This window comes from Anneissia japonica, unplaced genomic scaffold (assembly GCF_011630105.1).
Source record: "Anneissia japonica isolate Jap-2015-1 unplaced genomic scaffold, ASM1163010v1 scaffold199_len4679917_cov187, whole genome shotgun sequence".
Lineage (NCBI taxonomy): Eukaryota > Metazoa > Echinodermata > Crinoidea > Comatulida > Comatulidae > Anneissia > Anneissia japonica.
The window spans coordinates 4,664,609-4,678,473 of NW_022686322.1; the positions used below are offsets into that span (position 1 = coordinate 4,664,609).

The 13,865-nt window shown below is 38.3% G+C and overlaps 1 protein-coding gene across 2 annotated transcripts; it reads right to left on the minus strand.

The window, feature by feature from the left end:
- Positions 1 to 6: 6 nt before the first annotated feature.
- Positions 7 to 13,543, minus strand: LOC117116689 (cytochrome P450 2U1-like). Of its 2 annotated transcripts, none has more exons than XM_033260790.1 (4): positions 13,017 to 13,543; positions 1,551 to 2,179; positions 1,056 to 1,383; positions 7 to 249 (listed from the first exon to the last, which is right to left on the minus strand). In XM_033260790.1, the coding sequence occupies exons 1-4, from the start codon at positions 13,399 to 13,401 to the stop codon at positions 68 to 70; spliced, it is 1,524 nt and encodes a 507-aa protein (XP_033116681.1). In that variant the 5' UTR covers positions 13,402 to 13,543; the 3' UTR covers positions 7 to 67. The 2 variants fall into 2 exon arrangements, with proteins under 2 accessions (XP_033116681.1, XP_033116689.1); XM_033260798.1 differs by having other exon boundaries at positions 1,551 to 2,175; positions 13,013 to 13,543.
- Between the last annotated feature and the right edge of the window lie 322 nt (positions 13,544 to 13,865).

The window sequence follows — 13,865 nt, forward strand, 5'->3', positions numbered from 1 at the left end:
TTATACATGTATCAGGCATTGCCCATCAACTAAAAAGTTCCTTAAATGGTGTGTGAATAAACACGCCTTAGCATTTTATTGCAGACACGCAGAATGGCTTTGGACTCCTCAGTACACCGACGATAACGTCATTGAGAGGGAGTGGAGACTGATCGTCTGGTACTTTAAAGGTGAAGTGCTGTAGTAGATTAACGGTAAAAAGAAATAATTCCATCTTCGCCAGATTTTGACCAATGCAAACTCGGTCACCTATAATTGTAAAAAAAAAACGTAGAACATAGTCATGTCTATGCATATCAATGAACTGCTGAATGTATGGGGAGGGGCTACACAAAGACGTTTTGAAACAGATGAAAACACAAAGACATTAAAGCAAGTAGGCCTATCATAATGCACAGTTATAAATTGAGAATTATATTACTACTCAAATAATTCTTCCAACCACCTCACCCCCTCCTCCTTCTCGTTTACTTAGAAAGTTAAGCAACGCAACATCAATGAGTTGTAGTAGGGCTATGCCCAATGTAATTTTGAAAGCCAGACGCCGGAGAAAACAAATGTTGTAAAAATGAAAATCTTTTAAGACATTGAAGGAAAAAATTCTATCTTTTTAAGCATTGCCGAGCATTTCTTTAAGCACCCCTTCACATCACTTTTCCACCAGCACCTATATTTTAAGATGTTGGCCTATGTGATGAAATCATAAAACCTTTGTTTATAACATTGAATTGCTCTTTGAATTATTCTTCCCATCAGGCACGTTGTTGCAGGTTCATACTACGAAACCCCTCAAATTACTAGCAGCGAATTGAAGGATTTTTTTTTATTTTGTGAGATTTGTTTGTTTTCTGATTTTTATTCGTTACCGGTATTAATTGTGGTTGTTAATGTAATGCTAAATAAGTAAATAGCAAACAGGAATAATATTGATTATTGTTCTGGTAATTGACGACAAAATATCTATAAATGTTCTGACAATAAGGCCTATCCAAAAGTAAGCAATATAAATGCAAAATTTTATTTTTCAAGTATGTGGTTGATGTTTGATTACGAACCTATTCCAAACGGTAAAAATGCATCATTTTTCTTAATGGTCTTCCCATCATCCTCAATATGTCTCATGGGATTGAACTTATAAGGATCATCCCACATATTTGGATCATGGTGCAAACCCCAAACATTTAGAAGCAGCTGGGTATTGGCAGGTATCGTATAGCCTTTAAGCATAATTTCAGCATTTGTACATCTTGGGACGTTGCTGTGAGTTGGTGTCGAACATCGTTGGATTTCCATGATCATAGCTCTAACATAAGGTAATTCACTTCGATCCTCCCAACTCGGTGTACGCTCTCTACCAAAAACCCGTTCGATTTCCTTCTGTGCCTAGAAAATAATATACAATTGATTAAAGTGAGATAAAAATCATATAATTAGATGGTGTAGCAGTAAGATAAAATGGTAATATTACGTTCTGTATTAATTGTTACATGCTTAACTGAATAGGTATATTTATAGTTTATTTTTTTTTTATATTCTTTATAATGGCATACCTTTCGTTGGACCTCTGGGTAATGTAACATATAAAGTATAATCCACCTCATAGTAGTTGTAGTGGTCTCTGTTCCAGCCTGAAACAGATCCTGAATCCCTCTCCAAATAAGGTCTGGGTTGAAAACTATCTCATTTCGTTTTTCTTTCTGTTGATTTATCTCATTGATATAGTGGTCGATCATGTCTCGGATGTCCTTGGCATCAAAGGTCTTCTTATGACGGTTGACAATATCAACAACGAACGTTTTGATAGTTTTGTAGAGTTGCCTTTCTTTAGCCTTGTACGGTGTATGCCATAAGAACGGAAAGAAGTTTGCCGCAGAAACAAGACCAAGTGACGCAAACAATTCTTTTAACTGTAAAAGCAAGAACTCGAATGTTGAATCTGCATAATCAAACCTTTCTCCAAAACTGATGGAGCAGACGATGTTAGAAACAGCATTGTTGACAACATGAAATGGGTCGAATGCGACTTCGGCTTTTGTCTCGATTTCTTGGCATAAATATCTTGCTTCTTCGTTGATCTTATTTTCTAGACTACGATTGCCGACACCAAAATTCCGCAATGCTCCGAGCGCCCATCGTCGACGTTCTTTCCAAACTGGTCCATTCTCAAAGACCAAGCTACCTGGTAATGTAGAATGAATTGAATTGAATAAGGATAATGTAGTCATAAATTGATTTATTTAAATGACGTGTAAATATCTTTGGAATAAAAACTAGCCAGTTGTGTTTAGATGATAGTCCTATATACTAGGGGGGGAAAAACTGTCTAACAGGAGTAGGCCTTTAACAATTTTCCTGTCCAGAAGGTGTAGAATTGATGTGTTCATTTAAATTGTTTTGGTCCGAACAGTTGCAACAGAAGGGGCGGCCGCAAGGGCGGGGGAACGTTTTTGAAAGTGGAGCCGGTGGGGGTCCAGTAGAAAAAGTGTGGGGGGCAATGTCCGCCTGCTTCTTCCCCCCCCCCCCACCCTCCGCCCTCCGCGCTTCCACCGCCGTTGAGCGGCCTGCTTGAGGAGTGGTGAGGGATCGGACTTGTGTTGCCTTAAGCCCGCCTATTTCCCCTGTTTAGATAACCGCAATCCCCTCCCTTTTTGATAACTGCAAACGGGACTTTGAATTTGATTGGTATACCGAGTTTTTCAACATCACAACTGGGGTGCTAATTCACAGAGACGTTTTTGACGCTATTCCTATTTACAGAGACTACGTTCTCGTAATCAGGGATTCACTTTGACAGAAGCACCTAACCTAAGAACATCCATCTGTAACACTGACACCCTGACTTTGCAGACGACATAGCTCTGTTGTGAAATACAAAATCTGATGCTATGGAACTGTACCATAGAAATAAAATATATCTTCAAAAGAAATCGTTCTGTGTATAAATTCAACCAAAATATCATCTTTATTATAGACTATGACGATGAAATCAACAATATGTGTAATATTTGCTTGTTTTAAGTCATCAACACGAAAAATACGAAGTATTGGAAAGGTATGGGCAGCCCTGTCGGGTTTAACATCATTTGGAAATTTACAGTGCACCGTAACTGGAGATGTTCTTCATATCAGAGCAACTCCTGCGCTCAATGCCCTGAAATCCCTTCCAAGTTTGTCGGTTCATCAAGCGAACCGTTCACAGGCGCAGACGTCGCTGAAGCGAATAATTATGTTGGAACGGTTCATTATAAAATGGGAGTGAAACAAATTAAATATATATATTATAATTATCGAAAATGTAAAATAAATTTAATTGTATAATAAATGTATAAAAGTAAAGGTGTAATGGTCAACACAACCTACGTATCTGCACCTGCATAGGTTCATGAATAAAGCAATGAGACTCGCAGAAAATGGTACGTTCCAACCAAATTCATCTTTGGATATAAGGAAAGCTTTGGAATGGAGTTTTCCCGGTAGAAATCGACCCAGTGGTTTCGCCTGTAGAGAGATTTGTATTCAAGAGAGCAGGGTAATTTCAGCCGATTTTACTGTTTTCACGCTGAAAAAAATCACGAGGTGGTAGCGTTCAAATAAAAAGTCCGAAAAAAATACGGCGTATTAGTTTTTAATTTTTGCATTGCTATAAAGATTATTAATTTTTAAACACATTTGATTTTTCCCAAGCAAAATCAGATAAGTATTAGCGAAGTTATGGCCAATAACGTGTCAAAATTCTGTGTTTTATGGACTTTCGGCGACCTTCAGAACGTTTTGAGCACAAAATATGTGTGTAATGTGTCACTTACAAACAAGCTTAAGTTAGAGTATCAAGTAAAGTGGTACATACTTATTATTTTTCAATATATTTTCTTTCATAAACTCGCTCTACTTGCAAAGTTCAAACCAGGCTGACCCTATTCACAAACTGTGCCGTTGGCACGTTCATCTGCATTACAATGGGTGACAGTCTACTAAAGCAATATAATATTCACTCACACAAAACACACCCACCTCCCATTGTAAACCAAAAACAAGATTTAAAAGTCCTTGGCCTATGTTTCATATCGGTACATTATGATTTCACAGCATAAAAATTATTACATTTTAAACAATTACCTGATTTTTTTTATACCGTATAAAGATAAAAATTAATAAAAACTCTTCCAGTGACTGGAAGTGTTACGCGTTAAAGTTATGGTTAAACTTATACAAGTTGATACTTTTATTTTAATTGAAAATAAGAAAATTAGTTCCAAAATTGAGTTTTTGATTGATAGCTAATTTTCAAGGGACATATCATAATATGTCAAAATTCTTCAGAAATTAACCGGATTCCTATTTGCATTTTTCATAAAGCTAGATATGGTCATTGCCTATGTGGTTCGACAAAATTTTATTACCGAACGGCACAAATACCTGCCTGGTATGTTCCAAACTCTGCATTTTAAGATGTGAAATTTCCTACCTGGAACCGTCAGCCCAATTCTAACATTTGGTAAATGAGGACGATCGGAGCAATGATTAGCATGTTTCACAAAAGCTTCCTTGGCCACTTCTATGTCATTCAAAACCACTATAGTTCTTCCTATAAGTCTCACGCTATAAATATTACCGTATTCTCGAGACCACTCTGTAAATTTCAGATATAATTCTTTACCCAATCTTGGTATGGCGCCTACAATTGGAAAACCAAGTGGCCCTGGTGGCAGATTCCGTGGGGATCCAATAATGCGAATTAAAAGCAATAACAGGGAACCTACGAGGAGTATTTGTAGGCTCAGTTGTGCGAGCACTTCTACAATTGGTAGCGTCATTGTGTTTGTCTTGATGTAACAGTGCCCATGTATAAACCTTTGGCCTAGTTTGAACAATACGGTCGGGTAGCCAAATTGCCAATAATTGTATTTTCTTCCGGGGCAATATTACGCTTCATGCTATTATGATATTGTACATGGGCTGTCAAGTGGCTTAGCTCTGATATGTGAAACAAAATCTGTTCGACAAGGGGCGAAACGCCTTGTGGCAGAAGCCAGCAGGCATATTAGGTCATGGGTAGAAGTGGTTGGTTCATGGGCAAGCTATAGAAACTGGATAATTTTTAGCCATTAATTTAGGCTGTTCCGAGACGTTTTAGAACGGTATTATCATTGTAGAAAAAGATGAAAAGAAAAAAATGTGCCTCTGGTGGGTCTCCAAACTGCAACCTCAAGCCTCTTTTAAAAGGCATACAAGAGTGTTTGTATTAAAGAAAAAAATAAAACAAGCTATTTCTAGACAACGGATACCTATTAATGCCTGGTTTTGTAGAACATAAATACGTACTTGTAATACAATTGCTACAACTTTGTATAATTATGTCTTTTTCTAGTATAAGGCCCAACCTACCACCTTTCGCGAACGGTATGATTATGTTTTGTGTTTGCTGTGTGTATGTCTTATAACGGTTGACAAATTCAACAACGAAAGTTTTGATGGTTTTGTAGAGTTGCCATTCTTTAGCTTTGTACTGTGTATTCCATAGGAATGGAAAGAGGCTAGCAGCAGAAACAAGACCAGGTGAGGGAAACAATTCGTTTAACTGTAAAAACAAGAATTCGAATGTTCAACCTGCATAATCAAACCTTTCTCCAAAACTAATGAAGCAGATGATGTGAGAAACAACATGAATTAGGTTAAATGAGACTGCAGCTTTTGTTTTGATTTTGCTTCTTCGCTGATAACAAAATAATTAAACTTTCGGTAAACCATGTGTAAGAATATGGTTTTTAAAGTAAAGCACTGGTCTTCTCAAAAACCATATTCTTATACATGGTGTACCGAAAATTTAATGATTTCGATACTGATACTCGCCACGTAAACCTTCTAGACATTTTTTTTTTTCGTTGATCTTATCTTCTAAGTTTACCGACAACAAAATTCCGCAACGCATCGTCGACGTTCTTTCCAGACGGGTCCATTCTTATAAGACCAATCTACCTGGTAATGTAGAATGAATTAAAGTGATGATGATAATGTAGTCAAAATTTACTTTTTATAATGACGTTTATTTATTTTAGTAATATCTGGCCCGTTGTAAATAGATGATATACTAGTTTAAAAAAAACTGTCCGACATGAGAAGGCCTTTTACAATTTTCCAGTCCACATGATGTAGAACTGATGTGTTCATTTAATTTGTTTTGGTCCAAAGAGTCGCAAAGGACGGGGCTGGCATCCTCGACCGAGTGGTGAGGGATCGGGCTGTGGTTGCCCTAATAAGCAACCTTATTTTCCCCTGGCATTGCACAGAGGTTTTTTGATAATTAACTGCAAACGGTATTAGACTTTGAATTTGATGGGAGTACCGAGTTCTTCACTTCTTGGCTGAAACCCTCATTCAGCCAAGGTGGAGAGGCTTGCGTGCCTCAATGACCCAAAGAGCTATACTGAGTAGGGTCATCCAAGTCAGTCAGGTCCGAGGGTAGAGGCCAGACACATATCAGTCAACACCTTCCTGTGTGTTTTACAGGTTATTCGTGAGGCTAGCTCCTTCACAATGTAAAAATAAACCGTCTACAGAAACGTATACAAATAATTTGATAACTAAAATTCGGGACAGGCAGAACAGTATCAGTGCAACAACACTAAGGATGTCAGCTGCAAGTGAAAGCCCTCGGGAAGCTTCCAGCTCGATGAATACCCTTCTCTCTCTTCCATACATGGTCTTAAAGTTTTTCGGAATGTCAGAACACTTTATCAGACTGGAAAGACTGCACATGTTACAAAAGAAAGAGCAATGTATAATATTTCTATACTAGGATTAAGCGAATGCAGATGAAATGGTACAGGAAGCATCACTATTCTATCGGAGGAAACTATTTATTACTCTGGAAGGGCAGGTGACAACCACAGAGAAGGCGTCGCAATCATGATAGAAAAAACAGCACACTAATTGATTGGGATTGATCAACGAATCATCAGAGCCAGACTTAAGTCAAAGTACACAAACCTAACTATCATCCAGGTATACGCACCAACAAACGAGTATACAGATGAAGATAAGGACAACTTCTACAATCAGTTGCAGGGCATTTTAAACAAGGTTCCCAAACATGATGTAATCCTTCTGATGGGAGACTTGAATGCCAAAGTCCGTAAGCAGAGAGACTACCCAGGCTGCATGGGAAATGAAGGCATTGGGACCAGAAATGAGAATGGTCAGAGACTGATTTTGCTTTAGAAAACAGACTAATAATTGGAGGAACAATATTTCAACACAAAAACATCCACAAAACTAATTGGTGCTCTCTAAATGGAAGAATTAAAAATCAGATTGACCACGTTTTAATAAACAAGAAATGGAGGACAACCTTACAGGACACACGCTCATGCAGAGGAGCTAATGTTGGCAGCGATCTCACCCTTGTCATAGCAAAACTAAACTAAGAAACTAAGAAGAAACCAAAATAAAAAGAGAATCACCATTATTTGATTTAGCAGACTGAGGGATCCTGAAATGGCAAAAAGGTTTGTTGTCAGTGTAAGCAATAGGTTCGAAGCACTTCAAAACATATCTGATGAAGAGGAAAATTTAAATGAGATGGATAGAAAGAAAATCCAAGCTTTCATAGACACTAGTAAAGAACTGCTTGGACCTAAGAAAAGTGACAAAAAGGAATAGATCAGTACAAATACATGGCAACTTAAAAAACAACTATTACATGTTAAAAAGTCTGCAATACAACTAAAGGCCACCAGCATAGAATACACTAGAAAAGACAAGGAGGTAACGAGAAGCATTACAAAGATAAAAAGAACTATCTTGAAAATAAAGCACTTGATGCAGAGATTGCAGCAAAACAAGGAGACCTTAGAACACTATATAAAATAACAAAAGAGCTAGGAAACTAAATACAACAAACATCAAAGAAGACAAAGAAGGAAAAATAATAACCAATACGAACCAGCAAAGTAAAAGGTGGGCAGAATAATTGTAGCACAACTCTGAACAAGGAAAAGCCAAACATTTTACCAGAACTAGCTTGAACTTAACATAATGCATGTGAAATGAACACTAGAAAAAGCAGATGTTGACACATCAGCCAATATATTACTCAATACATTCAACAAAGTTTGGAAGGAGGAACACGTTCCAGACACTTGGATATCTGGAGTCATCATTAAGCTGCCAAAAAAATGAGACCATTCTGAGTGTTTAGATTGGAGAGGCATTATGCTGCTCTCAATACCAGGAAAGGCCGTGTTATCTTGTAAAGGATGAAAACGGAATTAGAAAGAACACTAATATAGAGGAACAAGCTGGCTTCAGAAAAAACATATCATGTGCAGACCAAATCTTTACCTTAATTTAACAGTGCAATGAATGAAATACCCCACTTTATCTCAATTTCATCGATTTCAAAAGTGCATTTTACAGTATAACCCATGATGCCCTGTGGCTAATAGTAAGATGGTATGGTGTCCCTACAAAAGTTACAAACATCTTAAAAAGCATGTACAATGGTTGTCAATGTACAGTAAGACATGACGGAAGAAATTCAGAATGGTTCAATGTCTCTTAAGGTGTAAGGCAATGTTGCATTCTTTCACCTTTTCTCTTCCTGATTACTATTGATTGGGTCATGAGATAGACCATGGATACACAGAGACAGGGAATCCAATGGGGCTTCATGTAAAGACTTGACGATCTGGACTTTGCCGATGACCCATGGCACACACCCATAAACATATGCAGGACAAAACAACTAGGATAGAAGAGGTGGCTAGATGTGTTGGACTAGAAATAAACAAAAAGAAGACTAAAATCATAAAGATAAACGCCAAAAAAGATGATCAAATTATTACTGGAAATGACAGAATTGATGAAGTCCAGGATTTTTGTTACCTTGGAAGCAATGTGGCACAAAGTGGCAATATTGAAAGAGAAATACAAATCAGAATTGGAAAAGCTAGCACAGCATTTAACATGTTAAAGAATGTATGGAAGAAGAAAAAAATCACACTAAACACGAAAATGAAAATCTTACAAGACAAATGTAAGTACTGTTTTTCTGTATGGTGCAGAATCCTGGAAAATAGCACAAAAAAGTCTCTTCGCGCCTTCGATGCTTCGCAGGAAAATTACTGAGAAGAATCGCTCACATATTTTGGCCTAAATAATATCAAACAGAGAACTATGGAACAAGTTGAGCATCAATAACATTATCTTCGAAGTCAAACATAAAAGGTGGAACTGGATAGGTCACATTCTCAGAAACATTCTTTAAACGGGTTTTAAACTGGTAACCTGATGGAAAAAGAAGCAGAGGAAGATCGAAATCAACATGGAGGAGTACCGTATGGTACCGCAATGGCGGCTCTAGGGTATATTTTCTGGGGGGGGGGGGCGCTGAGCTGTCCGACAGGGGAGACTTGGGCTAGGCCCAAGCTAGGGGAAGGAGTTTAGAGGGTGTTTTCACTCCCAAATCAAATTTTTTTAAAGGAGAGGAACCTTTGGATGGCCAGAAATGACATTCTCATACTGTGACAGGCATGTGTTTGCTTGGCGTGGGGCTATGTTTTTAGTCCGACTGAGTTGGAGGATTTGTAGATGCCTTATGTGCACCAGTGCCCGAAGAGGGGTAAGTAATTAAGCAAGTAAGTATAAATGCTATAAGATGATTTTTTTTAAAATTTTGTCTTTAAAAGGCTTAAAGGATATTGGACAGTTAATGGATTTATGGATAGTTTTAAGGCGTTTATTGTCGTGAGAGATGAACCCCTAGAACCCACCTCCAGAGCAACGAAATCGACCTTGAACCCAGAACCGAAGATGTCCGAAATCCGCAAAGGTCCATATTTGTTAGTTTTAAACGTTCGGGCGTTATTACATTAATCGTTATCACAAAATTACGAATAAATTGCGAACTATGTTTTATGCGATTGATATAGTATTGTTTGAACGTTAAGTTATAAGGCCGATTCAAATAATGGAGAAATAAGTTGAGTGATGTTGCTTAAAATGGCCCCATTTACATCCTTGACGACAGCGGGTTTCCAGCGTAACCAAATCCCGCGAAAGCGGGTTACAGAGGCTAGGCATTTTCTGACTAAGATCGTGCAAAATTACGCCAATTTTTAGCATTTTAGAATAGAAAAATTCTGAAAATATACAACATGGTGTTTTCTTCGTTCCCAGCTTCAAACATAGATGTATTAATCACGGCTAGGGCGATTTTTACGGAATGGATTCGTGACTGGGTTTCCTCGTTTTGGAGTTATAGCATACCTACCAAGTCTCCCGCATTTGGCGGGAGACTCCCGCTTTTCGCCCTAACCTCCAGCTCTCCCGCCACTAGCCTAAAATCTCCAGCTTTTCTAATAAAATCAATATTTTTTATTAAAACCCACAATTTAATACAAAAATATCCAAAACGTGACAATTCTGTAGTTTTATAAGGCATATAAAATCTACGAAAGTTCTATCGCTTTGCGAAAATACATGCCGTTCCGATAGTAAACAATGTATTCGTCAAAGATCTTATAAACACAAGATAGCGTTCTCCGCGATTTACGCGTGCAAATTCTGTAATAAGGCATGAATGGCGCCCTCTTGCTAAATTGGAAACTTTTGACCCTTGACCGCTCTGACAATACCACCGTACACCAATCCTGTGAACAGCAGAACAGGAACCATCTCAGATCCATGGCAACAGATAGGACGCCCTCTTCCAAAACTGATTACTTTTTCTCTTTGGTATAATAGCGCATGAACGTCGCCCTCTTGCTAAATTGGAAACTTTTGAACCTTGACCGACGCTTCTATTTGTTACGCGTAAATCGCGGAGAACGCTATCTTGTGTTTATACATAGAGATATAATAAGAATACTAGAGCGCTAACAGCAATGTATTCGATGTTCGAAATACGCAGGGCTGTGTGTGTGTACCATCCAAGATGGCTGCCATAAATTCAGCCAATCAAATTTCGCCTGAGCACTATCATTTTCAATGGCGCCCTCAATTTACACAGAAAGTTCAATACAGCTAGTTACCCGTATTTTGAAACTCGAGCGTTGCGGTGTATGGGTTTAATGTACACGATTTTAATTCTTTTAAATATTTGAATAAGATGCTCTACTTGTACTTGGCCTCTTTTTGGCTGCGATAGTTTAATAATTTGTCATTATCAATACTAATTATCATTAATGAAATAATATTCAGTCAGAGGGCTTATTTATGGTAATAATATGTATACTAAGCCTGAAGGTGGCGCTTTCCGACGGCAGCCATCTTGGATGGTACACATACACAACTCTGCATTGCCCCGCCATCTTGTCAGCACTCTAGTTGTTTAATAGCTCTATGTGTTTATAAGATCTTTGGTATTCGTGTAAAATTAACACTGGTGGCGCTGTACACATTACGTCATTTCTATTTTAACTTTACGACCGCGATCATGCATATCAAAGATACTAGAAATACAAGATAGAGTTCTCCACACAAAAAAAGTGTTCCACCGTGTTCCACCGAAATGCATGGTGGGAATACGAAAAATGGGACACCCCCTACAGCTGGATATAAAAAAACTTGTGCCAAACTTTCGTTACCAAGTCGTCGCGTATTTTATTATCAATTCTCAACAAAGATACTAGATATAAAAACAAACTGGAATAGACACCCAGACAGTGACATCGGTGAATACATAACTTCCTTGGTGGCGGTAGAATTCGTTGCTATTATCCAAATAATACACAAAACAATTACAGCATAATCATGAATCCGTAAAGAATAAAACAACAATACAGCGCAGAATCGCATGGCCGGACGCACTCTTAGTCAAAAGGTTTTCCTCCATTAGTGGAAAAGGAAGGGCGCCTTCTGCGTCTGGATATACTTAGCAACAGAAGGGCGCCCTGTACGTTGGGCACGAAGTATAGGCAACTTGTATGATAAAAAAAAAGGGCGCCGCCTACGTTGGGCACGACTTCCGCCTCATTTTTACAATGCGAGAACTCTATCTTGTATTTCTAGTATCTTTGATGCATATCAATACTTTCAGCGAACCAGAATCCACGATGGTTTTACCGGCGAAAATAGGCTGCGCTTATCATCATCGATGCATCATCCAAATTCAAAATGTCGGACAGTGATGTTTCAAGCTATAGAATTTTATTTTTCAAAAAATGTTAGTATATATTACCCCATTTTTAAGATTTAATTTGAGCTCTAGAGATCTGCTCAGAGTGCACCAGAGAGCATCTAGGCCTAAAAATTTCCGGGGCCCTAGGCGGGCCCTCGACCCGCGCCTAAATTGTTTCCTTCCTGTGCAAATCTCCATCCACAGCCAAACTCAAACTTGGCATGTATGTTATAGACAGTTGTAAAATACAAAATCTGATGCAATGGAGCTGCACCATAGAAATTAAATACATTATCTTCGAAACAAATCTTTCTGTGCATAAATTCAACCAAAACATCATCTTTCTAGATGATGACGATAAAATCGACAAAAATGTATTTCTTAAGTAGTTTACTAATTGTTGCAAGAGTCATCAACCCGAAAAAGAGTAGTATTGGAAAGGCCTGGGCCTGGGCCACCCTTGAGAGGTTTTGCAGTTCACCGTAACTAGGGATAATATTTTTCTCTTGTATGCATCAACATTGTCACTTACAAACAGGCTTTGGTTAAAGTAAAATGCTGCATATTCTGTTTTCTGAATCTTTCTCTTTCATAATCTCATTGTATTTGCAATGGTCGACTGAATTCACAAACTGTGCCTCAGGCTACTCGTGTTCATCTCACAATTGCTGACAGAATGCAATATGTATTCGCTCAAACAAAAACACCTTAAGCCCTATGCAAAGATAAATTTAAGTCTTTGACCTATATTGCCTGTCGGTTTTATAAGTTATACTTCCACACAATCAAAATACTGTAAAGACAATTTAATTACCTGATTTTTATACCGAAAAAGGATAAAAATTAATAGAATAGCTACTTTCCAAAACAATGAATTTTAAGATGTGTAATTTCCTACCTGGAACCGTCAGCCCAATTCTAACATCGGCTATGTGAGGACGATCAGAGCAATGATTAGCATGTTTTACAAAAGCTTCCTTGGCCACTTCTATGTCATTCAAAACCACTATAGTTTTTCCTCCAAGTCGCACGCTATAAATATTACCGTATTCTCGAGTCCACTCTGTAAATTTCACATATGATTCTTTACCCAATCTAGGTATGGCGCCTACAATAGGAAAACCAAGTGGCCCAGGGGGCAGATTCCGCGGGGATCCAATAATTCGAATTATTAACAATAACAGGGAACCTACGAGGAGTATATTTTGTAGGCTCAGTTGAGCAAGCACGTTTTCTACGATAGGCAGAGTCATTGTGTTTGTCTTATATGTAACAGTGCTCATGCATATAAACCGCTGTAGTAGGCTGAGTAGTATATGGCCTAGTTGAACAATCACTCAAATCCATGTTTCATTTACGGTCGTAGCCAAATCAATTGCATCCTGCTGCAGACCGGCAGCGAGGCGAGGTCAGCCACGCTTTGCAAAAAGCAGCCAGACATTGCAAAATCGTTAATGCAAAAGAATAGCCTGGGCGATACCATTTTCGCGAAGGTAAATTGACTTTCGACATAAGCCTTGTACAAAAAAAAATATGATCGACCACTTTTATGGTTGCTGCCCTCTACAGTATTTCAACGTCAGGTTAAGTTATTGTAGGTGGTGGAAAACCCTGGGTAAACTAACCCAGTAGTCATGGTTGGGGCGAGTGGATACAGAAAGGTTCTGTATTCGGGGGTGCAGGGCGAAGGCCTTGATAAAGCAGACTAAATGTTGTGGCAGATAATGTCCTGGTTTATTTGTCTCCT